General features: G+C 42.2%; 3 protein-coding genes across 3 annotated transcripts; 2 read left to right on the forward strand and 1 right to left on the reverse strand.

The window, feature by feature from the left end:
• Positions 1–2965: 2965 nt before the first annotated feature.
• Positions 2966–7561, forward strand: LOC311254526 (RNA-binding protein 15-like). Its single transcript, XM_084348332.1, has one exon. The coding sequence runs from the start codon at positions 3109–3111 to the stop codon at positions 5635–5637; it is 2529 nt and encodes an 842-aa protein (XP_084204458.1). The 5' UTR covers positions 2966–3108; the 3' UTR covers positions 5638–7561.
• A 766-nt stretch (positions 7562–8327) lies between these two features.
• LOC311254854 (pepsin A-like) lies at positions 8328–17622 on the forward strand (the record flags this gene model as incomplete). The annotated part of the gene is made up of 11 exons (XM_084348854.1): positions 8328–8475; positions 13125–13249; positions 13782–13849; positions 13961–14099; positions 14182–14299; positions 14591–14709; positions 14991–15187; positions 15286–15402; positions 15530–15674; positions 15762–15860; positions 17078–17622. 11 exons carry the CDS (start codon positions 8328–8330, stop codon positions 17201–17203), a joined length of 1401 nt encoding a protein of 466 aa, XP_084204980.1. The 3' UTR covers positions 17204–17622.
• A 2224-nt stretch (positions 17623–19846) lies between these two features.
• LOC311254202 (amphoterin-induced protein 1-like) lies at positions 19847–25426 on the reverse strand. Its single transcript, XM_084347829.1, has 2 exons — positions 25257–25426; positions 19847–24926 (listed from the first exon to the last, which is right to left on the reverse strand). The coding sequence occupies exon 2, from the start codon at positions 24865–24867 to the stop codon at positions 23338–23340; it is 1530 nt and encodes a 509-aa protein (XP_084203955.1). The 5' UTR covers positions 24868–24926; positions 25257–25426; the 3' UTR covers positions 19847–23337.
• Positions 25427–26610: the final 1184 nt, after the last annotated feature.

A 26610-nucleotide genomic window follows, 5' to 3' on the forward strand; every position in this document is an offset into this window, starting at 1 on the left:
TTGGTGATCCACAAACAACTGACCTGGATATTGGAACAAGATTTACAGCAGGAACAAATTTCCCCCCTCATACTGTCTTTACACACACTTTTAAACCCATTTTAATACTGGGCGGCAGATTGCCTTGCTGGGCCTGCACGGGGTCATGTGACAGCCTATAGAGGAATTTCACCAGATGGTCTCTCAAAGAGGGGCCAGTCCAGCTCGCAGGGTTGAGGGCAAAGCTCCCGTCCCCATTTTTTTGGGCAACATAATCCTTTTAAAATACCCCTGCAGCAAAGCACACTGTTTTTTTGTTTTTGTTTTTTTGACTAAGAATTGTTGGTGCAACAACTAACAGGGTCAGACCCGGTGAGACGATAAAGGGATACAGATTAAAAGTTATTGAGAGCAAAGAATTAGAACGAAAAAGAATTTAATGAAAAGCAATAAAGTTAAGTTGATGTTTGTCTCTGATACATTTTGATTTGTAAAGGTGAAATTAACATTTATAATTCTGTTTGTAGTTTTATGAATCTCAACAAGCCAAGACATAAAAATAGAAATTAAAGGTGCACACATTTTAATCAGAAGAGAAAGATCGTCATTGACTGTTTTTTTTTTATGCCAAAACAAAATAAATAAACAAACTCTCTTTGTTTTCATGTCTGATTAAACTGAATAAACAAACTCACCTTAAAGGACAACACAGTTTCATACTGTTTCAATGTGTTTCTATGCGGCGGACCCTGCCACCTTTCTAGCTTCAAACAGTGTTCTGGGACCTTATTTTCCTCTGAGAACAGCTTGTTTATTCAGTTATGGAAAACAAATATTTCTGAGTTTGTATTATTACCTTATTAATATTCTAGATATTACAAAAACTGGGTTTGAATTTCTTCTCCAAAACTACATAGTGCCCCTTTAAAAGTGGTGCTAGAAGTTAATGAACTGTCAGCTTTTCTGTCCACAACTCATCACAGTTTAATAACTGGACGACCACCACCACTCCTCCTGCTGTCACACAGGCGGTAATCCTACGCGTGGGAGCGCCCTACATACATGCCTCAGCATTTTTATTCCTGTCTATTATCAATAATAATAGAAAAGTCCACACGTCCTCAAGAACCCCACTGACTTCACAGACTGAAGCAATGTGGATGATGGCTCAGGCTGTTATACAGCTTGGGTTTGTGCAGCGATGGTAAGTTACGCTTTCAGGATTTGTGTACAGGAACAATAAGTACCGCATGAATAATGTACAGTTGATGTGTTTGTTGTTCTGTCTAAATGTCCATGGTGTTTTGGTATTTGTTTGTGAAGGAATTTCAGTGTTTTTGTTTGATAAAAATATAAATACACAGAAAATAATCAGCACAAATGTATCACAGTTTAATCTGTGATAATAAAATCTGTTTCATTTGTCGAACTGGGTTTGAATGATTTTAATTTATGGTATGGTATGGTAAGGCATTAGAGCACAGAGGACATTTTGCATTTATATTTTCTGTTTAATGGTTCCTACATGTTTTATGCTGAGTAGTAATACGGGACATTATCCATTACAGCTCCTCCTATGAGACAGGCTGGATATAAATAGAGACAGGCTGGCTGAGTTTTCTAAGTGAACAGTTTCCCTCTTGGCAGCCGCTGAGTCGACTTTCTCTTTACAGTCAATAATCAGGATACAAATGTTTTGTCAGTCTAGACAGTTGGTACTCTACCTTCCTGTTTCAGTGATAAACTGCAGCTGCTGTGGTTGTTAAGAGGATCCTCTCTGCCCCCTAGTGGTGAAATCTGGGTAAAATGTGTTTTTTCAGGAGTAGAGACATATTCAGTATGAATCCTCTGTTTCATGTGTTACACACAGCCTGATCACTTTTAAACACACATTGTACTTTTGTATTGTCATTGTTAAATAATCAGTTTGACAGATAAGTCACCAAAAATATAAACACTGTGACATAACATAGCAACACCAACCACAGTAATGTAGTTCTTTTGCATCTTTGCTGCTCAATAACACAAGTCTGGAAAATAGATCATAATACGAATTACAAGAAATATTTATAATGTACACTGAGAAAGGGTTTACAGTATCCTTTCTTTGGTGATATTTTATCTGCAGATCTCTACATGCAGGGATGTGAAGATTTCATCAGAATATGTTTGAGAAAATCTGATCTTATGGAAACGTATACAACCTATAATCAGTTCTGACACTTTGTGCTCAAGGGGACTCATCTTGAGCGTTTCTGACCCTCTTACCAGAATCACTGTTTAAAAGTTGTTCTAAAAGCAGTTTATGATATTTAATGTTGTTTTTCTACATCACTTCACACAACTACTGTAAAATTATGATTTTTGCACTTCAGTAAATGCACTAAGTTGCACTTGACCACTGTCCACAGCACTTTGTTTCATGCATCTTATTCTATCTGGTGCAGCCCTATGACAGTGCAGGTGGTCCATGACACGGTCTGCGGCACCTGCTATTTCAGGTGCATAAATGCAAACAGTTTGATAAATCCTTGCTGTACATACTTTACACCCCTCCTCCACTTTAAATGAAATGCTGTTTTCCTGCCGGGTATTGCTCAATACACTATCAGTGTCCTCACTTCAAGGGCACACTAAAGCCGTCCTGTATAAATACTTAACTAGAACCATCTGTTACTCAAACTCTGTTGTGCTGCACCTAAATGTGGGTCAGATCAACCCATACTGTAACTATACATTCATATAAATTCATTCAAAACGAGTATTTGACTGAATCTGACTGCAGTAGATCATAATCAGTAGTTCTCTGTCATTTTCAAATCAGCCCCAGCCTTCAGGGCTGTACTTTGACCCCACAGCAGAGCCGCACCCTTGTTTATAATAGGCGAGCGGCCTTCCTGTTCACGCGAGTGACAGCCCGCTCAGCCAATCATCGTCTTCGACAGGGCGAAGGCGGAACTTCCGGTACAGTAAGGCAAGTAGTAGTCCAACATGGCGGTTGTGTCGCTCGCTTGAGAGTGTAGTGGAAACCGCGGATAAGTTGAGATAGTTTAGGTATATATCAGTGGCAGATACACAGTATAGTAGCACAGATTAGTGTGTGGAGACTGCAGATATCGGCTGTTGGAAATGAAGGGGAAAGAGCGATCTCCGGTGAAGAAACGCTCCCGGGCGCCGGATGATAGCAGAGACCGAGGAGGAAGCCACTCGAGCGGCAAGAAGACCGGAGCGCTGTCGACGACTGGAAGCAACAACGGCAACGGGTCTGCTCAAAGGAGAAGTTTACACAGCGACAAAAGAGACATGAGGGATTCAGAGGGACACAATTCATCCAGTCGAGCCGGCAGCGGCTACGACTACGGAGTAATCCCGGTGAGCAAGCCGTATGGTGGCGCTGACATCGCCGCGGAAACATCCAGGTCCGGTTCACGCAGCGACCCTCGGCCTCCGTCAAACCAAGAAAGTGAGTACAAGACTCTCAAAATAAGTGAACTGGGCTCCCAGCTGAACGACGAGGACATCGAGGACGGACTGTTTCATGAGTTTAAGAGGTTTGGGGACGTGAGTGTTAAAATTAGTCGCGAGAACGACGCCAGGGTGGCGTTTGTGAACTTCAGGAGGCCCGATGACGCCCGGGCGGCCAAACACGCCCGCGGGAAGCTCGTACTGTACGACCGGCCTCTGAAAATTGAGACCGTGTACATGAACAGACGAAGGAGCCGCTCCCCTGTTGCAAAAGACAATTTCCCCTCAGGACAGAGACATCTGCACTCCCAGAGATCCCTCTCTCCCTCTGGTTTGGGGTACAGAGACTACCGGTTACAGCAGCTGGCTCTGGGCCGTCTCCCCCCGCCTCCTCCTCCTCCCCCACCACCTCACATAAGAGACCTGGAGAGAGACAGAGAGTTTTCTATGTATGATGCCAGGAATAGACCCCCGTTCATCCCTGAATGTGCTGTTTACCGTGATGAGGACCTAATGAGCCCTGAGGACGACCAGAGGGCAAACAGGACGTTGTTTCTGGGCAATCTGGACGTCAGCGTGACAGAGAGTGACCTGAGGCGGGCCTTTGACAGGTTCGGGGTGATAACAGAGGTGGACATAAAGCGGGCAGTGAGAGGCCAGAGCAACACCTATGGATTCATCAAGTTTGAAAATCTCGACATGGCTCATCGCGCCAAAGTGGCGATGGCGGGGAAAGTGGTGGGCCACAACCCGATTAAAATCGGTTATGGCAAACCTACGCCCTCCACCAGGCTGTGGGTGGGGGGCCTTGGACCCTGGGTTCCTCTCGCTGCACTTGCCAAGGAGTTTGACCGCTTTGGCACCATCAGGACTATAGACTACAGGAAAGGTGAGGCGTGGGCTTACATCCAGTACGAGAGTTTGGACGCTGCTCAGGCTGCTTGCATTAACATGAGAGGTTTCCCTCTCGGAGGCCCTGACAGGAGACTCAGAGTGGACTTTGCAGAGGCAGATCACCGCTACCAGCAGCAGCAGTACATGCAGCTCCCTCTCCCTCTGCCACACTATGACTTAGTTCCTGAGCCCTTTGCCCACCGCCTGACTGACTCAGTGAGAGTGAGAGAGCGGTCCCCTCCACTTCCTGCTCGCTTCAGAGACAGAGACCTGTACTCCAGCGCCGAGTGGTCCGGCGTGGGTGTCCATGACAGGATGCGAGGGGCAGGCTTCGACCCCATTGATCGTCTGGAGAGGCGTTCCCGTGAGACCTGGTCAGTAGAGCGTGAGTTCCAAAGTCGAGATCTAAGCCGCAAAAGGCGATTGGATGAGCGGCTGGATCACTCACCTGACATCAGTGACTATGTTGTGCGCCGACATGGCAACTCATTAGAGCGCAGCCCTGGAGGGAGCAGCAGAGATGGGGGGCGCTACAGTGACCCTGAACGTCTCCCTCGCTCTGGCAGAACGTCCCCCACCAGAGAGCGACAGGACCCTGGCTTTGCAGACAAGAGAAGAAAAACACTTAGCCCAGCTGAGCCTATATCCGGCTCTGAGAAGGACCGCAAACGCAAAGCCAGTGACTTATCTAAGAGCCCAGCCAAAAAGGAGGATCGCTTGGGACACCCTCCCTCCTTCTCTTCCTCCAAGTCTGGCCAGCAGTCTAAGTCGACACCTGTAGGCCAGAAGTTGAGTCAGGTCTGGCAGGGCGTCCTCCTGCTGAAGAACAGCAGCTTCCCCACATCACTGCACCTGCTGGAGGGGGACATGGCGGTGGCCGCCAGCCTGCTAATGGAGGGCCCCACAGGGGGTCAGGTGAACCAGCTAAAGATCAGCCAGCGCCTGCGTCTGGACCAGCCCAAGTTGGATGAGGTCTCTCGTCGCATCAAGGCAGCCGGCTCCAGCGGATACGCCATCCTCCTCGCGGTGCCAGGGAAGTCTGACGACGGCGGTGTCCAGGATCCCAACAACTCCACAGAGAGGCCACTGAAGAACCTGGTGTCCTACCTTAAGCAGAAGGAGGCGGCCGGCATCATCAGCCTCCCTGTGGGGGGCGGCCGTGACAAGGACCACGGAGGAGTCCTTCACGCTTTCCCCCCGTGTGAGTTCTCGCAGCAGTTCTTGGATGCCTCTGCCAAAGCTTTTGCCAAATCAGAGGATGACTACATGTTGATGGTCATTATCAGAGGAGCATCATGAAAAAAAAATTATAAATGTCTCTTGTTACACTCATGAACTGTTACACTGTGAGTTGTAAAGCCAGGGAGAAGTAATGATAACAAGGCAGAGTAACAGCTTGCTCCTTGTTCATCCTGTTGAAGGTTTATAGAAATGAAAATCACATCTAATTGAATACATTTTGGTAAATTGACTGATTTGATTAACAATACATGTGACTTCTGCTATCAGTAATCGGATACATGTACATTACTTGAAGGGTACTCTGCTTAAAGTAAATCAGAGCAAGCTACAGTTCTGTGAATCAATACTATATGTTGCCTTATCTCATTTCAAAAGATCTCTATGTCCTTTCATGCAATGCCTGCCTATAAGAAAAAATAATTTAAGATCAGAAACAAAGTATTTAGCCTTCATTTTTATCTGTACTCAGCATAGATTTAACTGGTCCTGTTTGTTGTACTGTAATGTTTGTACAGCCAGCTTATGGTAGAATTAAATCAAACTCTTGTACATAGCAAATTCTCTCGATTAAGGAAATATATCTATTTGCTCCAAAGCTTTACCCATCGCTCATTAATAGGCACACTCCAGATGTGAGTCTGTATTAGTTTCTGCTGACTGAGTAAACAATTTGAGTACTTACTAATTCAAATTTCATTATGGCAACTTTTCTATTTTTGTCCCTTTGGCCAGTCCTGCTTAAATATCAAGACATTTTGTGTACTTTTACTTTTGGATATGTTAAAAAACAAACGTGAGCCTTAAGGGTTACAGTTAAATGCATTATATTGATATCAATACTCCTTTCTGAGCCACATCTGGAGGTTATGTGACATTACGAGGTGAAATGCAGTTTTGCTTGTCTGTTTTTCAGCACTGGTACGTTTATGTGGGGGTGGACACAAGCAGCAAGCTCCCGTACATTATAATGCAGTTTAATACAACAACCAAACAGAGAATACAGCCTTTATAAAGATAATTCTGTTGAGTTTTTGTTGAAATGATGTGAGAGAGGAGACTTTGAGCTCTGTATCGAACTGCATTATGTTATGACCAAATATTTAGAGCTGATTGTTTTCATAATTGTTTTAGCATTTCTTTTCTTGATTAATCGATTGAATATTTGGTCTATAAAACAACAGAAAATGGTGACAAATATCCATATTTACCAAAAGCATTTCATGTGCTATGATGCAGTTGCAATCTACACATTCAAGAAGCTGCAACCGTCACATTTTTTGCAGCTTTGCTTGAAAATTGACTTATTTCTTGATTAATGAATTAGCAGTATTTGCTGCTTTTCAAATATCTGTCAGTTGTCAAATCATTTCAGTTCTAAATATTCTCACCATCAAGTTGAATAAGCTCCTCTTAGCCAAAACAAAAATTACATTCAGGATTGCTTTTGTGTTCGTCCCTTTTACTTTGTACTTCTATTGGCATCATTGGCATTTAATTTGGTTAAACAGTAATCGGTTGATTCAATGATTAACTTTTCTTATGCCATAATTCACTAAGTACGATAACTACCCCAACAAAGCATGTACTGTTAAAAGAAGATGATGTAACCTATAAATTAAGAGTTGTATGTATGCCGTGCTCATCTCTAATAACTGATCAGGAGTCTACAACTAGAAAATATTGTTGTGCTGTCAACGGACTGTGATAAAACCCTCTGAATGAATCGGAGGAGAGAAGGCCACTTCCCACTGGCCTCACGCCTTCCTCTGAAAGGACTGTTAATTATGTTTTTCATGCTTTTGATTTGAGTTTCTGTGTTTCAAATGGAGAAAAGATTTGTATACTCAGGATATCTGGAGAGAGAAATGGAGAACATCAGTGCTCATGGGCCTAAGAAGTATACCTGTCAGAAAAAAAAACGCAAAGTGCAACACGCACTTGATTTTGTCTCAATAAATTTACTCTTTCGTGGGAAACACAAGTGCCTCGGAAGACAACTTTTGTGACCTTTTCTGTTCTTGGAATTGTCTATCAAACTATCACTTTGACAGCAGGAGACTTCCCCGCAGAGAGGAGAGGAAGTGTGAGAGTCGGCCTCTCAGTTCTGTGTTTTCATTCTGTTGATCATCATTGTGTTGAATGACCTTTGTGACCTTCATTCAGATTGAAATTTGGCCATACTAGAATACTTTTTTCAGTCCGTCTGCAAAGGCAAATCTAGAGTCACTGTGTCTCTTCAGATGTGTGGCTTATTCCACAGTCATCTCTGGCCTGTATGACTGGAGGTGTGGCTGAAATCCAGCAGTGTTCATCCTTCTGGTTGGCCGAGGTTGTCTCCATCTCGACAGCCTGACTGCGGAGGCTCAGCAGCGTTTAAAGGCCTCCCCTGGCCTTCTCTCTCATCAGACTCCAGCAGTGTTGGTTCGGCGCCTGCAGCAGCTGGAGAAGGAGAGAAGTGTGTGTGTAGTTGCTTATTGGTCTTGCATTGGAGTTTTGAATGAAGATCTCTGCTAGGGCCAAACTTCAATCGGTCTCGTCCTGTGTCGGAGAAGAGGTCGAGACAGTGTCTGCTTTATTTTCCATAAAAAGGAAAGGAAACGCAACAACAGGAGAGAAAACAATCCTAATCATTAGTTGATGTGTTCATCTGATTTACACACTTTTAAAAAAAGATTCTGTGCCAAACTGAATATGAAAGAAAATGAAGAGTTTCCTGCAATCAGTGCAGCAGGATGTGTATCATCAAGATGGTGCTGCTCCAGACAAAAAGACCTCAGGACCTGAGGAGCTTTCCTGGGTGTCCACACGGTGCCACGGCCGGGATTTCAAGCTTTCCTGGAGCTGTGAGGTGTAACAGTGTCACCCTGCACAGCTGCACCTGCTCCTGTTCCACAGGTAAAGTCTTCAGATGACCCAAACTACTGATCTTGGTACGTATTCCAATGTTTAAGACTGCTACAAACATACTAGGCCCAATTTTAAAAGCTAAACAGAGGGTGAAAAGTAACAAAAAATACAAAAATCCAATGTCACTGAACCAAATTCATAACTAATGCATACAATGCCCAGTTAATGTTGAGACGGTCTGAGATGTAGATTTGAAAAAATAAAACAAAATTTATGTAAGCTCATCCAAAAAGACTTGCCATCAGCATGGAGTGAGAAGATGATGACAGAATTTTCATTTTTGTGTGAACTTATCCTTTAAATATCCTCCGAGTATCTTTCAGTCAGTGCTGGCGAGGGTTTACTTACTGTCCCTGCCGTTCCTTTTTGCTGATACAACTTCCTTCTTTGGTACATTTCGTCATGGTGTTGACACTTTTCAGTAACTCATCTCAACTATAAAAAGAGTTTTAGTGGTAGAGGAAGTAACTCAGGTCTATTTATGGATCACACCAACAAATGATAATTTATAGTTACAATAGTAATGCATTCTGTGTGTATATACTTTTAGCGCTTTTCATAGTACTCAGACACCTTACATAGTTTGAGAGCAAAACAACATCCTGGAAATAAAAGTGAAAAACAATCACAGATTAAAAGCAGTTGGAGAAAGGTGCGTTTTGATTAGTGATTTAAATTTAATCGAAGATTATTTGTACTTTGCAAAAGGTTTCAAATGAGACATTTCAAGTGTAAAATTAAGCAAATCTCAGTTCCACAATTAAAAACTCAGTTAAGTAAATCCAAGTTTATTGGTGTAAACTGAAATTAATAGTCTAGAGGATTAAAATTAATCTTTCTTAATTTAGTTTTAGATGGTTTCCACGGTCGTGCAACATAATCTTAAGTAAAACCAGAATTATTTGGGTTTTAAAAATTCATCCTTGTTGGTGCAACCCAGTCTAACAGGAGCAACACTACAATGTGAAAATATGTAAGTTTATCAGCAAAATATACTTCATGTCAATGTCCCACCTCAGATCTTTATTGTATTATACAATATAACTATTATTACTTCATACTGTTTAATGATGATGCATTGTGTTTTATTTCCTAATCTGCAAGGAAAAACAAACTTTAATTCTATCACAGTTATAAGGTGCCTCATAAAATGAATACCATTCAATACAGGGAAATAAAATAAAATAAAATAAAATGCAAATAAATCAGGGAACTCAAGTGCCATAACGAAGAAGTACAAAACAAAGGTAAATGAAGGGTAAAACCAGCAGCAATAGCTGTCGGATAAATATAGTGGAGTAAAAAGTACAATACCAACCCCTCAAATGTACGAAATATATAATATGTCAGTAAGTATCAACATAAGGAGACTGTCAGACACAAGAGCCCAAATAATCTCTGCTTGAGTTAATGATAAATCAGTTGGAAAGAACTGCAACACAATGTCATGTTATTACTCACTTTGGGTGAGAAGGCGTCATGAATAAAAACTGTCAAAACTTTTGGGGCAGAAAATGCTCAGATGACCTTTAATCACTCCTCAGTAGGAGCACACGAGGAGAACAACGAGTCATTTAACAGGAAGTGGATTAACCTCCTCTTGGGTCATTTATCATACAGGGTACGTCAGAAATGTAAACTTTGTGCTACAATGTCAGTTTCAGGGTTTTGTTAATACAAATAGTGCCAGAATGTTATTAATGAGGCTGGCACATAGTGTGAGTCTGTGTTTACTGTATACAAAGAGGTGCCGAGTACTTGAATTTCACGGTTTCTGCAGTACGGATATTAAAAGAAAATGTCACTGACAGTTGGGACAGTTGTTACACAGTAAATGTGCACTGCCCTCACCTTTTGAGTTGAGGCGAGCTCACTGGGCAATCATGGCAATAAAAGTCATTTAATCAATGACACGCTGATGGCACCATAAGAGATAGTGAGATTTTACAAGCGGCCTCAAATCAATACAAATTAAGAGAGCAAAAAACCTGTGTTTTATTTACTGTGTATTCAATATTATTGTAATGAGGAGTCGTTGAGCCAAAATTGAGTGACTCTAGAGCACTTTTAAAAAAAGAAGATCTTGATCCTACAGCAGATGTAGTGCTGTTGACCTGAATGAAGGGCTGAACCACAGATGTTTATGTAAAAGTGAATACAGTATTGTTGTTTTTTCTTTTGGAAAGTTTATGAACTTCATGGACAAATGGTGCCAAACATTTCTTTAAGTTAAAAAAATGTTGAGTGTTTCAGGTTGTCACGTCAGTATGGAGGCGCGAAAGGAAGAAACCTCTGCTGTGTCCTCACCTTCACCTGCTGCAGTGTGACTGAATGAGCTCTACTGAGCTTTACTGACCTCTAGTGAAGGTATGAACAGTTGTTGCACATTCAAGGAATTCATCAGACAAGAGAAACTTTGTCTTGGTGAGTACGATTTAACTTAATATATTTTATAAGTATTTTATATTCGTAATGTAAATTGCATTGGATTTGTGTTTAAATAAAGACAGCTGCTCTTGAAATATATCCTGATGTTGAGTTTTTATTTTCAAGCCATCCTCCCTGTTTGAGTGAAAATGTTTTACAAGGACAGGTTGTGTGTTCTGGTCGTTAGACTCTCAGTCCTGTGGAGGGCAGAGGTTTATACTACCAGAGAACATGAAGACGTGCCGAGTGGGAGAAATGATGCAGTGTCAGCCTTTTCTTATATATAAATAATGTGATAAGCTTATCCAGCTGATAGTGTATATGGTCGGCAGGTGGGAAATTAAAATGAGACATTTCACACTGACGTCAGTAACATTATGTCCACACGTTCTTTATCTTATAAACACCGTTAATACTTTTGCAACACTTGAAAAAGGCTTTGGGACGCAAACAAAGGATTCTGATTTTAGATTTTGCTCTCACTGATTGTTTAACCCTGCAGAAAGTACTCAAATTGAAGAAACGCACTGTACAATATGCAGAGGGTCCTTTTGAAGTTGCTGTATGTTATAGTACTTTACATTTTTCCTGTATGTACACACTGTCGATGAGAAAGAAAAGTCAACAGAGACTCATTCAGTCAGGGAAAGGTCAAATCTCACCTGGCGTACCTCACGTGCATACTCGTGACTGTGGGAGAAGGTGCTGAAATGAAAATAGATAATAGTTTTTGTTGAACAATTAAATTTTTTTTGCTTAAAAAATTATTTTTTCTCAGCATTGAAAATCTTCCAAGACTTCCTCTCTCTCAAAAATGGATTGATTGATCATTTATCACCAGACAGCTAAATCAAATAGTAAAATAAAGCTGTGGAGGGTTTTTCATCAGTAAGAAAAACACATATTAGGCCTGTCAATAGAAACAGTTGAGTTTAAAGGTGAAACATCTATTAATCCATTATTGTTTATTTTATTTCAGTCGAGTGTGTTGACATGTAATGTTGATTAATTTCTTTAGAACTGAGTAAACTCTCTTTATGTTCTCAACACTTTCATGATTGACATCATATTAATGGATTTAAGGAAAAACACGCTGTTCCCATTATTTCCTTTATCTGTATTTACTCATTTGATTTGATTCAAGTGGTTTCTTATCAGTCCAGCTTTCAGTAAAAAGGAGGAGTTTAGATTAGTTTTGACCTCCATATATAAAAACCTGCTGTTCTTGTGTATGAGATCTTAATTGAGTCACTTTTGAAATAATGAATTCCGCCTTTCTGGTTTTGGTCTTCTCGGCCGTCACGCGAGGTCTTCTCAGGTAAGATATGAAACAAAATGAAATGTACATGTGATGAAAATGGAAATATGCTATTTAACATACAGAGTCTGGTGACTGAGGGTGTTCTTCAAAGTGTCAATAGATATACAATTTAAAAAGCTGAGATCTAGTGGTTAAATTTAGTGCAGAATATGAAGATGATGCTCAAAAGAGTTATTCTAAATTTGTTTTCAAATTAGTTAAAAATTATTTAGAACAATGAAATCATGAAATCATTTTTTGCAGCTCAGAAATTTAAGACAAGCTAGAGGTAAAATTACACTGCAAACTGATTTGATGTCAGATTTAGTTTGCATTTCTTTTTTTCAAAATGAAGGTGACATCATCTTGACCTCAATTTTATTCCACTAGCACATTTTTTTAAAGAAAAGACTTTAGGGTTCAAAATTAGACAATTTTTTTTTAATGTGAAGATGGAAAACATTTAGCAGAAAATCGGCCGTAGTGCAGTGTTCACAAGTGTTAATGTTCAAACAGCAAAGATGAAAATAATTGTGCATGAAACATAAAATTGTTTCTTCTTGTGATTCTCAGAGTTGGTCAATAAACAGATCAGCTACTTAATTTTGGTTAAAATGCAGAGGTCTTACCTTTGTTCCTTGATTCCTGCCATTCAAGTGGTGGCACTTGACATCACTGCAGAACAATTGCATTCCCTTATGGCAATGGCAATCCAGATGGCCGTGCCCCTCCCAGCAGGACAATGCGCACTGCCTGCTGCTTAGTAAAGGCCCGAGATAGATCCCAGATCCCAATCTGATCAAGCATTTGAGGGATCCATGGTGGCTCCACCTCACAGCCCCCAGCACTCAAAGGACCCCCACTGCCCTGACACCCCCATGTGTCCTGTGTTTGTCCCTTGATGGCTCAGAGCCGAGCCTGATCCACAGTGGGGCCTCCGTGGATCGAGCTTGTTCTGGCACGTTCAACAACCCAGCCATCATGACAATGTGGACCCCATATGGGCTGAATGTGAAGAGCAAATATGGGTCCCAAGTGGGTTTGTCCACAGGTCCATGGTGGCCCCACCTGTATTTGCCCATATAGGCTTTAAGTATGGGCAAACACAGGTGGAGCCACCATGGTACCTACGCACAAACCCACATATTTCATAAACATGTACCCACATGAACATGTTGGCTGGGAAATACTTGATCAGACTGGGATTTTGGACAAGACACTGGTCACATTCTAGCCTGACTACTGGAGAGGCTTTAAGAAAACAAAAGTTGTGCTCGTACATTATTTGTCCAGTTTGGACTATGGGATGAGGTGAATATTGCAGCCTCAGGGCCTCTGGCAGTACTTTTAAACGTTTGAAAAAGAAAAACTCATCAAGCGAGATGATGCTCAGGAGGTACAGCGGGTTGTCCACTAATCACAGGGTTGACGGTTTGATCCCCAGCTCCCACTCTCCATGGGAAAGACTGATAAGGCGAACTGAAAAGTGCTTTGGCTAAATGCGCTCTATAAATGCTGCAATTTATGATCAAACCACTCCCTAAGACGAGTTCTTGACCTTCTCTAGCTCAGGACTCTACAGTTTATTCTCATAAATTCCTCCCAGGCACACTCCTTTTTAGGAGAAGTTATGAGGTCTGACATCCTCTCGGAAATGTTTGTGAGTATGCTTTTAGATCAGCTGGAATAATAAATGTGCTGCAGGGTTTATGAGCTGCTAATGTGGTTTGTCATTTGTCTGTTCAGGATCCCTCTGATAAGAGGGAAGTCGGCCCGGCAGCTGCTGGAGGAGAAAGGCCTGTTCGAGGAGTACAGGAGGAAGTTTCCATACAACCCTGCAGCAAAGTTTGAGCAGAGTGAGGTGCCCATGACCTATGACCTAGATGTAAGTGTGTAAACACTGTGAGCGCTGCCCTGTGCATTTATGAAATACACAAACTAACCAAACAATCTTATTCTGGGTAAAGATGACGTACTACGGAGCGATCGGCTTTGGGACTCCACCTCAGTTCTTTAAAGTTCTCTTTGACACCGGCTCCTCCGACCTGTGGGTTCCCTCCATAAGCTGCACCACCTCGTCTTGTGGTGAGTGTCATGATAAAGGTTCATGATCAGGATAATCTGATATAGTTTAGATCCTGCATATCTAACAAGCCGCCTATCGATTTACTGATTCAGCCACATATTTGCTGGGTCTTTTCTCTCTCTGTGAAATTATAATCCACATTTTTGAGACAATTACTATATTTTTGAATCTACGAGTATGTGCATGATCTTAAGGATGTCTTTGTGTATGAAGCAAAATTGTGACGATATGCGTTCTCTTGCCTGTTTTGTCTCCTTCTCTTCTTTACCTCTCCGTCCGTCTGTCATTAGATGTTCATGCAAAGTTCAACAGCTCGGCATCCTCCACTTTTCAGGCCGGGACAGAGCCTTTCTACATCTCATACAACAGTGGATTTGCAGCAGGGAGCACCGGATATGATACAGTAAAGGTCAGGATCAAACAATTACTTTGCATTTCTGACCAACTGCTGACCTGTGGAGGAAAGTAACTAAGTACTTTTGCAATTTGTATGTACTTAATGCTTCAGAGGGTTATATAAATTTAAATTCTAACAATCTAGTGATGTAAAATATGATTTTCAAAGCAAGTCTAGCTTTAATTTTGAAACTTAAGGTACATTTTGCTGGATTTTGAAAGAAGTATGTTTGCTTGTAATGAGTATTTTCTCATTAATATAAAACATAATGATATCTGATGTTACATTTTCAGATAAGCGACCTCCATGTGGAGCACCAGCTCTTTGGCCTCACTGAAACAGAGGCAGTCTTCATGGGCTCCGTGCCCTGGGATGGGATTCTTGGTCTGGCCTTCCCTGGCATGTCGTCTGAGGGGGGAACAACTATATTTGTCAACATGTGGAACCAGGGCGAACTCCCCCAGAACATGTTCTCCATGTACCTGAGCAGGTGAGGTCACAAATGTGTGTTTTTCTTGTGAAGGTCTACATCATGGTGTTGGATGGATGATGAAATGCTGAATTTCTTAAAAACATCTCTGCCTCCAGTTCTGTAGAGGGCAGTGTGTTGGTCCTGGGGGGAACGGATCCCTCATATTACACTGGAGACATAAAGTGGATCCCTCTGCACCAGGCCTCTAACTTCTGGAACATCCTTATACAGAGGTAGTTTCTTATGATAGATTAAACATTTAAACAATAAAGTCACTTCACAAGGTCTTCCTATAATTATTGCTTATAATGTACAGTATGTCATGGATGCATTTGTGTTGATACTTCCTTCACGTTGCAGCATCACCATCAATGGGAACACTGTCGCGTGCTCTGCGAGTTGCGAAGCGATCGTGGACTCTGGTACTTCTGCAATCATCGGCGCCAGTAGTGATATTACCAACATCAACGGCTGGTTGGGAGCCATGTCAGAGCAGTATGATTACGTGAGTGTTCTGAATGTTTTACCTTTTCACAAATATGTTCAGTGAACTTTTTTTTGGTTATTAACATCTTGCTCATTTGTCCCACAGGCCTCTGTGAGCTGCAGCAATGTAAAACTCCTGCCAGACATTGTGTTCAACATAAACGGCCACAGCTTCGCTCTTCCTCCGTCAGCCTACGTCATGAAGGTTTGTGTTTGAAGCACAGAGTGATAAATGATACGGATTTATCAATATTAATACGTCATTAATTAAGCCACAAATCATTTAAGCCATTGTTAGGAACGATGTTTGCTTCAAGGAGCTTTAATATTTCATTAAGTTGGACAACTTGTGGGTTGTAGAAATTATTTTGGGTAATGTTGATCCTCCCCCAGTGTAGCTCTTTAATACATCAAGACGACCCCTACAAAGACAATTCAATTCTATAACTAATAACAAGCTGTTAATATTTACAGCTCCAAACTTAATGGCTAATCGCAAAGTGGTAAATCCATGAGCCTTTATCACTGACATGAATGATTAAAGGATTATGGTCTGGTTGGTCTCCACGGGGTTGAGTCTTATTGATGAATTAAGAGTTATGAGAGTTGCTAAAGGACAAAGAGGATAAACACCAGGTAGAGTTTTCACAACCTGACAGAAGACAAGTTGTTTTTAAGAGACTATTTGAATAATTTATGTCTTAATAAATCAAAATCAGGATCAACTTCAAGTATGTTCAAGTGTGTGTGTGAAGATGCAGATTTAATTTCTTATGAACCTCATACTTAACCTTGTCTAAAAATGGCTATTTCAAAAGTTAATGAAGGATTTTATGTTTATACGTCTTGAGTGCACAAATTTCAAAGATCCTTAAAATCCTCTCTGCGTTGTATTTTGTCACCTGAGGGAGTCGATATCCTCGAGTCTGCCTCAGATCAATGTGGGGTAGATAGTAGTGAGTCTGAGCAACTGTGATCATACATCACACGTCACCATTTTACATCATAGTGAATGATTGAGTTTCTGTAGATTGCACAAACTCGGCCTGACAGGACAGAGTCCACTATTTCCTGACAGAAAAAACCTAGATAAAGGTTAGCTGAGGCTAACAAGGTTTATTTTGTGCAGTTTTTTTTTAGTTATAAGATGGCCTTCACCACACCTCTCTGAAACAGCTCAACACAAAGTGAACATTGTAACATTCATAGAGGGAGGATTTATTGGAGGACTGTTGTATGTGCACGTATTTTGATTTAACGTGATTTGGAAATGATTCATTAACTAGAACATATTAAACTCTTTGTGTGTGCCAAAAAGTTGCCTACTTAAACAAACTCTGAGAAAAAAAAGCGCAGTTCAAAAAGATGTATTTATCTTTATTCATGGTGGTTGAGCTGATCTGTTGTCTGTCCTCTCCTCAGTCTGCCTCCGGGTGCAGGACAGGGTTTGCACCCGGCCCCTGGATCCTGGGCGAGGTCTTCATGCGGCAGTTCTACACCGCCTTCGACGTCGGCAACAACATGGTGGGCTTTGCTCAGGCTGTGTGAAGACCTGGGCCAGGTTAAAATGACATCCAGTGTCACCTTAAAAGACAGTCTCACACACTCAAAGCATAGCTGACTTTCTTTTTGATTAATAAAATAACGCCCTTAGAACAATAAAGTCAGCACGTCTTTGTTGTAAACTCAAATGCTGGTGAAGACCACCTAGAATATTCTGCCAAAGCTCAACTCCTCGGATGTGGGTCTGTGTTTTGGTGGCCACTAGATGGCAGAGCGCTCACTGAGCTGCACAATCAGTCACTTCACCATTCATGTGATCCTCCTGGGAGGGGCCTGAGCCGAGGATGAGTCATCGTACTTAGAATTCAGTCTGTAAAACACAGAAGCAACTGCCAGTCATTCATTGTCAACAGGCGCTGGCTTACATTCATGCCTCCTGTGTGTGTGTGATGTTCAGTGATCTGAGATTTCCTCCAGGCTCCTGCATTTGTTCTAATTATAAACTGGGATTTAATATCCAACAGGGATGCGTCATTCAGCTCTTTTCCATTTTTACGCGTGCATGAGCTATCATTAACCCCCTCATACCCCCTGTGTTTGCTTTTTAACATCACAACAACTCGGTAGTCAGTACTACGTCGCTGCAGTGCATTTTTCCAAATGGTTATGTTGCAAACACCTGGCTGGTGTTGCGTGTAGTGTGGGTAAACAGGGTAACATGAGACAGAAGCTACTGAAACAGGCAGCGTGGACGTCCCTGCAGACCTCTTCAATCATTCATTCATCCTGCAGAGGAGCTGCAGGTGAGGTTTCACACTGCAGCATCTGTCAGAAAGACGGAGCGACTTCTTTACAGAAATTAACCCCTTTAAATCATTTGAGCACATCTGCTGCACCGTCACATGTAGAGATGTGATCATTAAGATGACATTTTTAAACTAAAATCTGAGACTGATCCAGCTGACTGTTGTGTCCTGGATAGAAACAGGCAGAGGAGATTGAAAGCTCGCTCTGCTCAGGGAGATCCCATCTGTGGTCAACAGCCTTCCAAATAAGGCTGAAAAGCCAGCAACACCGAATGTTGCCAGAAGAAAGTAAGTGTTAGAGACAGGTGCAGTAAATACGACTCCCTGGATGAACTGTTTCTGCTCCAGTGGTCTGTGTGGTCTCCCATTTCACCCTCAAGTGAACAAGGCCGTCATTAGTATAATACAGAAGATGAGACCAGTGGAGCTCCACGCTCACATGGCCGACTGACGCCTGATCACAACAAATACAAAGATTTGGGACATTTTGGGAACTACGCTTAGTCACTTTCTTGTTGAGAGTTAGATGGCAAGATTGATAACACTCTCGTGTCTATATTTTAAACGAACAGCTAGCCTGGCTCTGCTTATAGGTAACAAAATCTGCCTACAGGCAACTCTTAAGCTCGCTAATTAACTTATATTGTTTGTGTAATTAAAAACTAGAATTAGCTTGCAGTTGTAAGCCTCAGTGCACCATTCAAGTTGTTCCTGAGCTATGGCGTTCCACTTGAACAATATCGTGTGTAGTGTATGTGTAGTATATTCGCTTTACGAATTGCGCGTCCTTTTGCTTTCAGTGCCAACTAAAGTTACCTCACTGCTTTTTCATCTGATACTTTGCTTTTCACAGTTCACTTAATATATATTTTGTTAATTGGTTCACTGTTCGTTTTTGGATATTGTGTTTTTAGCATTTCTGCATTTGGCATTTACATTATCATGTAGGTGTAAACTAACTTTTACCAGTGAAGTTAGCCTGTCAGCTAGCCTAGCCAGCCTCCTAAAAAGCTCTGCATATACACGAGGTGGGAGATTTACTGCTCACTTTCACAAGACGGTGCACGTCAGTCACTTCCATTTTTGGCAGCTCTTCCAACCAAGTGCAACAACGAGCCATTATGTTAGCGTGTGGCTGGCTAACATAGCTAACTGTTATCCGTCTATCTACAGGGTCTATAGTTATCTGAGCTTTTTCATCTGTTAGTTAGTTATCCAGCAGTGAGGTCAGAGCTACTGCACATTTTCACCCTCATTCACAGCTTGTAAACCGGATATACGTCACACTACATGGTACAAAGGGAAAATTATATATTATTATATATAATTGTCACAGCGACGTTGACCTTTGACCTTTAGAATGTAATATATCATCACCTTTTATTCTATTTGACATGTGTGTAACATTTTGTCATAATTATGTCACAGTGACCTTTGACCACCAAATGTTAATCAATTCATCCTTGAAACCAGGTGGAACAAATTCCCTGAAGGCGTTTCTGAGATATCGCGTTCACAAGCATGGGATGATGGACGGACGGCAACCGGAAACCATACTGCCTCCGGCCAAAGGCATAAAAAATTTTGGTTAACTAAAACACAGGTGATATAAAATGTTAATTAGTGAGCTTTTGAGTAGATATTTGGCAGGTTTTGTACCTATCGCCAGTCTTCATGCTAAGCTAAGCTAACCAGCTGTAGCTTCATATTTAACATAGAACATGAGAGTGGTACTGATCTTCTCATCTAACTCTCTGCAGGCTTATTCCCAAAATGTCAAAATATTCCTTTAACTGTTTTTTTTTTAATCGTTCTGTAACCGCAGCTCCGCGTGACAGATTAAGTGCATTCAATTTACAGGAATTAATTGGACATCAGTTACTCTTTGTTGCAATATTTTTGTAGTTTATGAAATACAGGAATAATACAGTGATAGACAGGATAACATACAACAGGTCCTTACACAGGACTGCATATATTGAATTATACGTTTGTGGCTTAACACACAGAGTCAGTATATAACCCCAACACACAAAGGACAATTTAACAATTCTGACAGCAGGTTATTAATTCTCAGCACGTAACTCAGTCTTTGGTTATACAACTTTAACTTTCAGAAGAAAAAATAGACACATATATACAACATTAGCAACAGTAGATTTGTGCCCCTTTTGAGAGCTATAATTTCATGAAGATCATCATGATTCAGCTACATAATGATGCTTTTAGACGACACTCACCACAGATGCAGTAAATAAAGTGTTTTGATTCACCTAAATTATTTTGAAAAGCAAAAAAAAAGCACCATGAGAAGTGAAAGAATAAAACTGATTTCAAAATAAAAGCACATTACTGTACATTGCTACATCTGTTGTCTGCGTCACTGTTATGATGTGTGTGTGTGTGTGTGTGTGTTATCATCATTATTATTTTATTGATTTTTCTATTATAAGTAATGGTACTAACCTGGATTCAAACATTCATCAGCAGCTGAGTCAGAATGACTTTAAGTTTGTGAAAACATCATCTGAGACTTTATTTCCTGTGTTTCCTGATTTATAACCTTGTGTGCATATACGATGGTGACACTATAATCAACAATCTGAAGGTATTTTAGCAATGTAACTCAAATGAAGACGTGTTTGAAAAACTTCTACTTCTATATTTACATTTCAGCTATGTCAGGCAGCTTGTGTGTTGGCTGCAATACAAGCTGCTATTTCGGATTGTGTTTATGAGACTGGCGGCTGGCCGACTGACGCTTGCTGATTTGTTCAGGGCTGGGCACTAATGCCCAGAAACATTCAGTGGATGGTACTCGCTCTCATCTGTTTCCCCTGGGCTGATGCTTCCTGGCTGTATTTACTGTCCAATATGGCAGGATGCACATGTACAGTCTGAATCTCACTCTGAACACATTGTTTTCACTGTAACATAACACTTCAGTATGTTTATTTTTGGAATTTGAACTCACGTCATGTATCCAGTCTGAACTAGAACTGCCATTATTGTATTTGTTGGAAACCATTAACCCTTTCTAAACCGTTCCGACTGAAGAGCTGGAGACGACCTGCAGCAGCTGCACCGACAGAGGATAGCTAGGTGATGCTTGGAATGTTTGTTCACGCTTTAAATGAGCTTCAGCTTATTACAATGCTTATGTTTCTGTACCTGACACTGTGATACATCTGCAGAGCCCTGAGAAACCAATAAAGCCTCTGTCAGTCAGCAGCTCTGAGATTCAGTCTCTGACGACTCTTTACACAGCTGCCCTGATAGAAACCTTGTTGTTTCCTTGTTTCCACACAGTTTTGTTTTGTGTCCTACTTGCTGCCAAACGCTCCTTCGCTTCTTTAAGGATGGATAGAAAGAGAGAGACAATCTAATTTTCTCTCTTTTTATATGTCATGGATCATTATGACCACTAATGCATGGGGACAAATATGTGAGGAGGTTGGGCTGCAAGGTGTTTATCCAGTCACTGCACATATTCAATGAGCTGCATAACCAGGAAGTAAACCCAGAAGCTTTTTAGGCTTTTTAGGCTTTTCAGCTCTTCGGTTGGAATGGGCGCCATCTTTTCGTCTGGTATCTAGTTGTATATAAATCTATGTGGGTTAGGGTTAGGGTTAGATTATGTGTGCACTCCATATGTTACACAGCTAGCGTGCTACCAATGTTAGCCAAATATGCTGTCAAATATTTCACATAATAGAGCTGTGTTACATTTATCAATCAGTTATCTAATTATTTTATTATTTTTTTAATTAAGTTAAAAGTTTCTTGAGGCGTGTTCTCAAACGAGAAAAATTGGAATGAGGAATTTTGTAAACACGTCGGAGATCATGGAGGTTCCTATAGGAATGACTAGAATTCGGGTTGACTTGCACACCAGGCCCTCAGAAATGCGCCAGGCTTTGATCCAATCATTCCAATCAATAACTAATTTGGAAAGTCTAGAGGAGCCGCACAGTTAAATCATTTTATCCCTATTGAAGTTAGTCAGCTCAGCCAGCGGGAGTCTCAAGTGTGCACGCTCATGGGCCCCACAATGCGGAAAATTTGGGTAATTCTATATCTAGGAAGTCGAACTTTTGGCTTCATGCACCACTGAGCAGCTTTCATAGGAATGAACAAGGCTCCAACACATTTCTGTTGTCAGATCCACGACGCACACAGAGCTATGTGGAAACGAGGCGCCATAAAATGGTTAGAGTGAGCAGGTTTGCTACAATCAGAGGATTATTATCATGAGTCCCCACTACTGGATCTCATCATTGTTAAAAATGTGTTTCTTGGTTCAATATTTTTTGCATTGTCATGCAGTGAAATTACTCATCTTAAATGGATTTCGCATGTTCTAGTAATCAGTATTGATATGTGTACTGGTGTAAACACCTAGACGTCAGTTTCAGTAATACTTGCAGTGTGTATGTGGTCATTGTTCCATGAGTAACTGCTACAGTAAAAGTATGATGTGTCACAAATTGATAGTTGGACTGATGACTCTGTAATCATGCTGAATCCAAAATGATTTAAAATAGACCTGCAACAAGGTTTAAAGATATTGTCAAAGCAGTACTCAAAAACACATATGATTGACTATTGAGTCACACTCAAATCTAAAATAACATAAACAGATACAATTGCATAAGAGTAATCCTTACAGTGATGTGTCCTGTGAAGGCCAATAAAACCAAACAGGAATGTAAAACATGGCGTAAATATTAAACATCTTGCAGTTATAATTAAGTGAGCTCTGCAGGCTCTGCATAAAAATCAGCTTATCTTGCTAAAGCAGCAGCTTCTGTCCAACATCTTTAAAACATCTAATCTGTGTGGTGCTGCGATCCTTAGTGCATAAACAGCAGAAACTGGAAAACTTTCATTTTAATTGCAGCCTCGGGACATTCAGAGGACAGCTAAGCTGAGGAAAAACACCAAAAATGCTTTCATGTTGTTTGTTGTCTCTCAGTAATGCTGAGGGTTGGTATTTTTTAACATTTTCCATCAAAAATGCAAAAAATATTTCCAACTCTTGTGTTCTCACTTGCATAGCAAATCTTTGCAGGGCCAGCCAGTAAAGTGCTGCCAGTAAAAGTGACATTATTGAAAATAATCAGAGCCTTAACTGCAGACAATTTAAGTGACCAGATAACCCATATATATATTAAATCGAGACATTGATCATGTATTTTCTATCAAGAATACATGCTACTTCAACTGTGCCACCAGCTGTGAGAGCCAACTAAAGCTTTAACTTTGTTTGGAAGATGCTGACTTTGGAGTCTTGCACACATTCAAAGCACACAAACCTCTGAGCAGCAGCCACATGCCTCCATTCATCAACGCTGCAGGCTGTGACCCAGACTTTTACACCACCATCGGGGTATCGGAGCACACTGAGCTCACAGACTCTGCGTCAGACCTCCTCCTCTCCCTGTGGTCCCCCTGCCACTCCTCGTCTTCCTCACCTATTGGGTTCAACCGCCCGTTCTGCTCCAGCTGGTCCTTGGGATCCAGGAAGGCCACGTGTCTGTAGGGGAAGCCTCCGCCCTCCACTCTTTCTTGCCCTGTCTCATCGTGTGAGATGCTCACAGTTGAAGAGTGGAGGCTGTCTCCGGGGTCCTTCTCCAGGCCCTGACCTGGACAACAGGCGCAGTGGCAGGGTGTGAGATAGAGGTAGATGAGCACCATCACTATGCTGATCAGACATGCTACGAGGGTGGTGTAGGCCGTTTTTAGGTTCTCCAGTCCACCATTCATGGTGGAATTAAACACCACTACATTTACATACAGCGTCTCATTGAAAGAGTCACCGGTGGCATAGCAGGTGTACACCCCTGAGTCCTCCGCCTTCAGGGGCCCAATCTGGAGGCCTCCTTCAGAACGCATTGCAGCAGTCTTGTGTGTGGCAGACAAGGGGACTTCTCCAGGCAGCATCCAGCTCCTTGTCACGTTCCTCTGTCTCGTGTCACAGTTCAGGACCAGGAACTGCTCCAGATAGGCTTCTTCATCTATACTTCTGACCTCACTGCAGTTCAAATACACCTTGTCCAGATCCAGTATGGCCATCCTCTCTTTCTGCGGGCCTGGTAGCACACAGGTGTGGCTGAGCCTGAAGTCAGTGGCGGAGCTGAGCTCCCTGAGGTGCCAGCGTGCCACCACATCATACAGCTCACAGCTGCAGGGCAGAGAGTTGTTGTGGAAGTACAGGCCGTTCCTGATCCAGGCAGGCAGAGCCTGAATCTCATGGAGGGGCAGGGCTTTGATCCGGTTGGAGGACACATCCAGCAGCCTGAGCGTGTTCAGACGACCTCGCTCCTTCACCACCTCCAAGGGGAAGCGTGAGATCTGGTTGTGGCTCAGGTAGAGCCTCTGCAGGCTTTCCATGGCAGAGAAGGCAGTGCGATCTATCTGAGAGATGGAGTTGTTGTAAAGCAGCAGCACCTCCAGGTGCTCCAGCGGCTCAAAAATGTTCTCGTCCAGCTGGCGGAGGCTATTAGAGGAAAGGTCCAGGTGACGAAGCTCTGTCACGTGCGCGAATGCCTCAGAGGAGAGGAAGTTGAGGCCGTTGTGGCTGAGCAGCAGACTGTGTAGTCTGCCGAGTGTGATGTTGGTCCACTCGGCACGCAGCCTGGTGATGGAGTTGAAGCTGAGGTCCAGGACAGCTGTATATTTTGGAAGAGCGGTGGGGACGTTGGTCAGATTCACCTTGGAGCAACTGATGATGTTACTGGCGCATACACAAGTCTTGCGGCAGTCCAGAGGGCTTCCTATCAACTGTGCACTGACTCTCACTGTTGACAACAGTAAAGCCAGAGGTAGAAGTGTGATGAAGCTCCTTCTTCTGAATGCTGCTTCAGAGGCACGGTGGGAAATCCAGAGTGAGCCCCCCATCATGTCAGGATTATAAACTACAGCAGGATGAGTTCTAGTCTTCACAGAGGAGAGTCATGGAGCTGTGAGGACAAAGAGATCAATAAAGCAGAGCTGTTTTACTGAGGATCCAAATGATGTCATGCCTTTATATGCGGTGATAAGGATGACATTAAAGCACACACACACTGCAGCAGGAAGGTCAAAAAGTTGTCCTCAATCATCATAACGCCATCAATGATTTAGCGAGATTGATCTCGGCATCAAATTAATAAAATCTGCTTTTAACCTAAAAGATTATGCACGTTGCGTTTGTTTCATTCGCCTCCTGCGATCAACATCCCATCATCGCACCTCACTTGAGGCGCATGAGTCCCGGCAGGCAGAAAGTGTCCCGCCCGCTGCTGCTTTACCTTGTGTCGGTGTCTTCAGATCCGTGGAGTCTCCAGCAGTCCGGTGTTGATGATCCGCTACAGGACATCCTCATCCTCCCCTCCCCGCAGCAGCAGCAGCAGCAGCAGCGGTGGTCACGGTCCCTCCTGTCTGTCTGTCTGTCAGCACAGTAGCACCGGAACAGCCTGTCTGCGGTCCGCGCTGATGAGGAAATGCAACCATCTGATAGTTGAGCTGATGGGGGACAAACAGCAGAGCAGGGGGTGTGTCACATATGCTCTCTCTCTCTCTCTCTCTCTCTCTCTCTCTGAGTGTGAGGGGCCTGCTGGGATATCACACCTCCTCCTCAGCTGGTGAAGCACTCTACTATTAAGCTGACAGCCATAACAACATCAGTGTATGTGTCTGAAATCAGCTTTTAAAATCTGTTATTAAACATGTTGAATGTTGCAGCATGGCAGGGGCGTGCACAGATACTTTGGGGGGCCGGGGCTCGAGACAAAAAAGGGGCACCCACCCCACCCACAGACTCTCTGTTAACAACATGTTTTTGTTGTTGTACCAGCGTTCATAATGACGCAATGTTCATAATGCACATATAGTAAATACATTTACTCAGTTTAGCTCATCTTCAGTTGAGTTAGCACCGATATTTTATATGCAATGTCTGGTTAGACTTTCAAAATAAAGACTCCTCGGGCAAATTAGCAACAATGTGTCATGTACGAAGCCTGGTCTCTCAAAATAAAGGCTCTCCGGAGAATAAACTACTTGATTAGGGTTAGAAAAAGATAATAATTTGGGTTAAAATCACCAACCTAAGTTACGTAAGTGACGTAACTCACGTCATGTAATGTACGTGATGTCACTCCATAGATGATGAAAACATGAATAACTGACAGGTTTATCATCTTTATCATCTAGTCTCTAACATCCAAATTAAAAGCCTAGACCTGGATGACAACATTTGCAAAAACTGTGGTAAACATCTGTGACATGTCTTTGAGATGATCTTCAACACTCCAGCAGGGCTGATTATTTTCCCTTTTGTCTTCTCTTCCCACAGTGCTCATTAGATAATTATATGGTCCCTTACAATGACGCATTTTTCCTAAAGGGATTGTGTAATTTGTCCTGCATGTAAGGACGCATTAACTTACAAGGGTGCCTTCAATGCAATGATGTCTTTAATGACGCCGCCCTTCCTCCTCCATGTTCATCATAATACTCCGGTGAAGGACAGGGCAAACACTCATTGTGTGTGGGAACTGCAGCTGCAGCAGTCTTTAGCTCCGGACGTGATGTGCATGCAGCAGCAGTGAGTATTGGATCAATATGGAGAGCTCAGAGAAGCAGGAACAGCATGTGTTAACA

This window comes from Pagrus pagrus (assembly GCF_965226575.1).
Source record: "Pagrus pagrus genome assembly, chromosome: 3".
NCBI lineage: Eukaryota > Metazoa > Chordata > Actinopteri > Spariformes > Sparidae > Pagrus > Pagrus pagrus.

Excerpts from the sequence above, each read along its gene's own strand:
- LOC311254526 (XM_084348332.1), top strand. The coding sequence starts at position 3,109 with ATGAAGGGGAAAGAGCGATCTCCGGTGAAGAAACGCTCCCGGGCGCCG.
- LOC311254202 (XM_084347829.1), bottom strand. The coding sequence starts at position 24,867 with ATGATGGGGGGCTCACTCTGGATTTCCCACCGTGCCTCTGAAGCAGCA.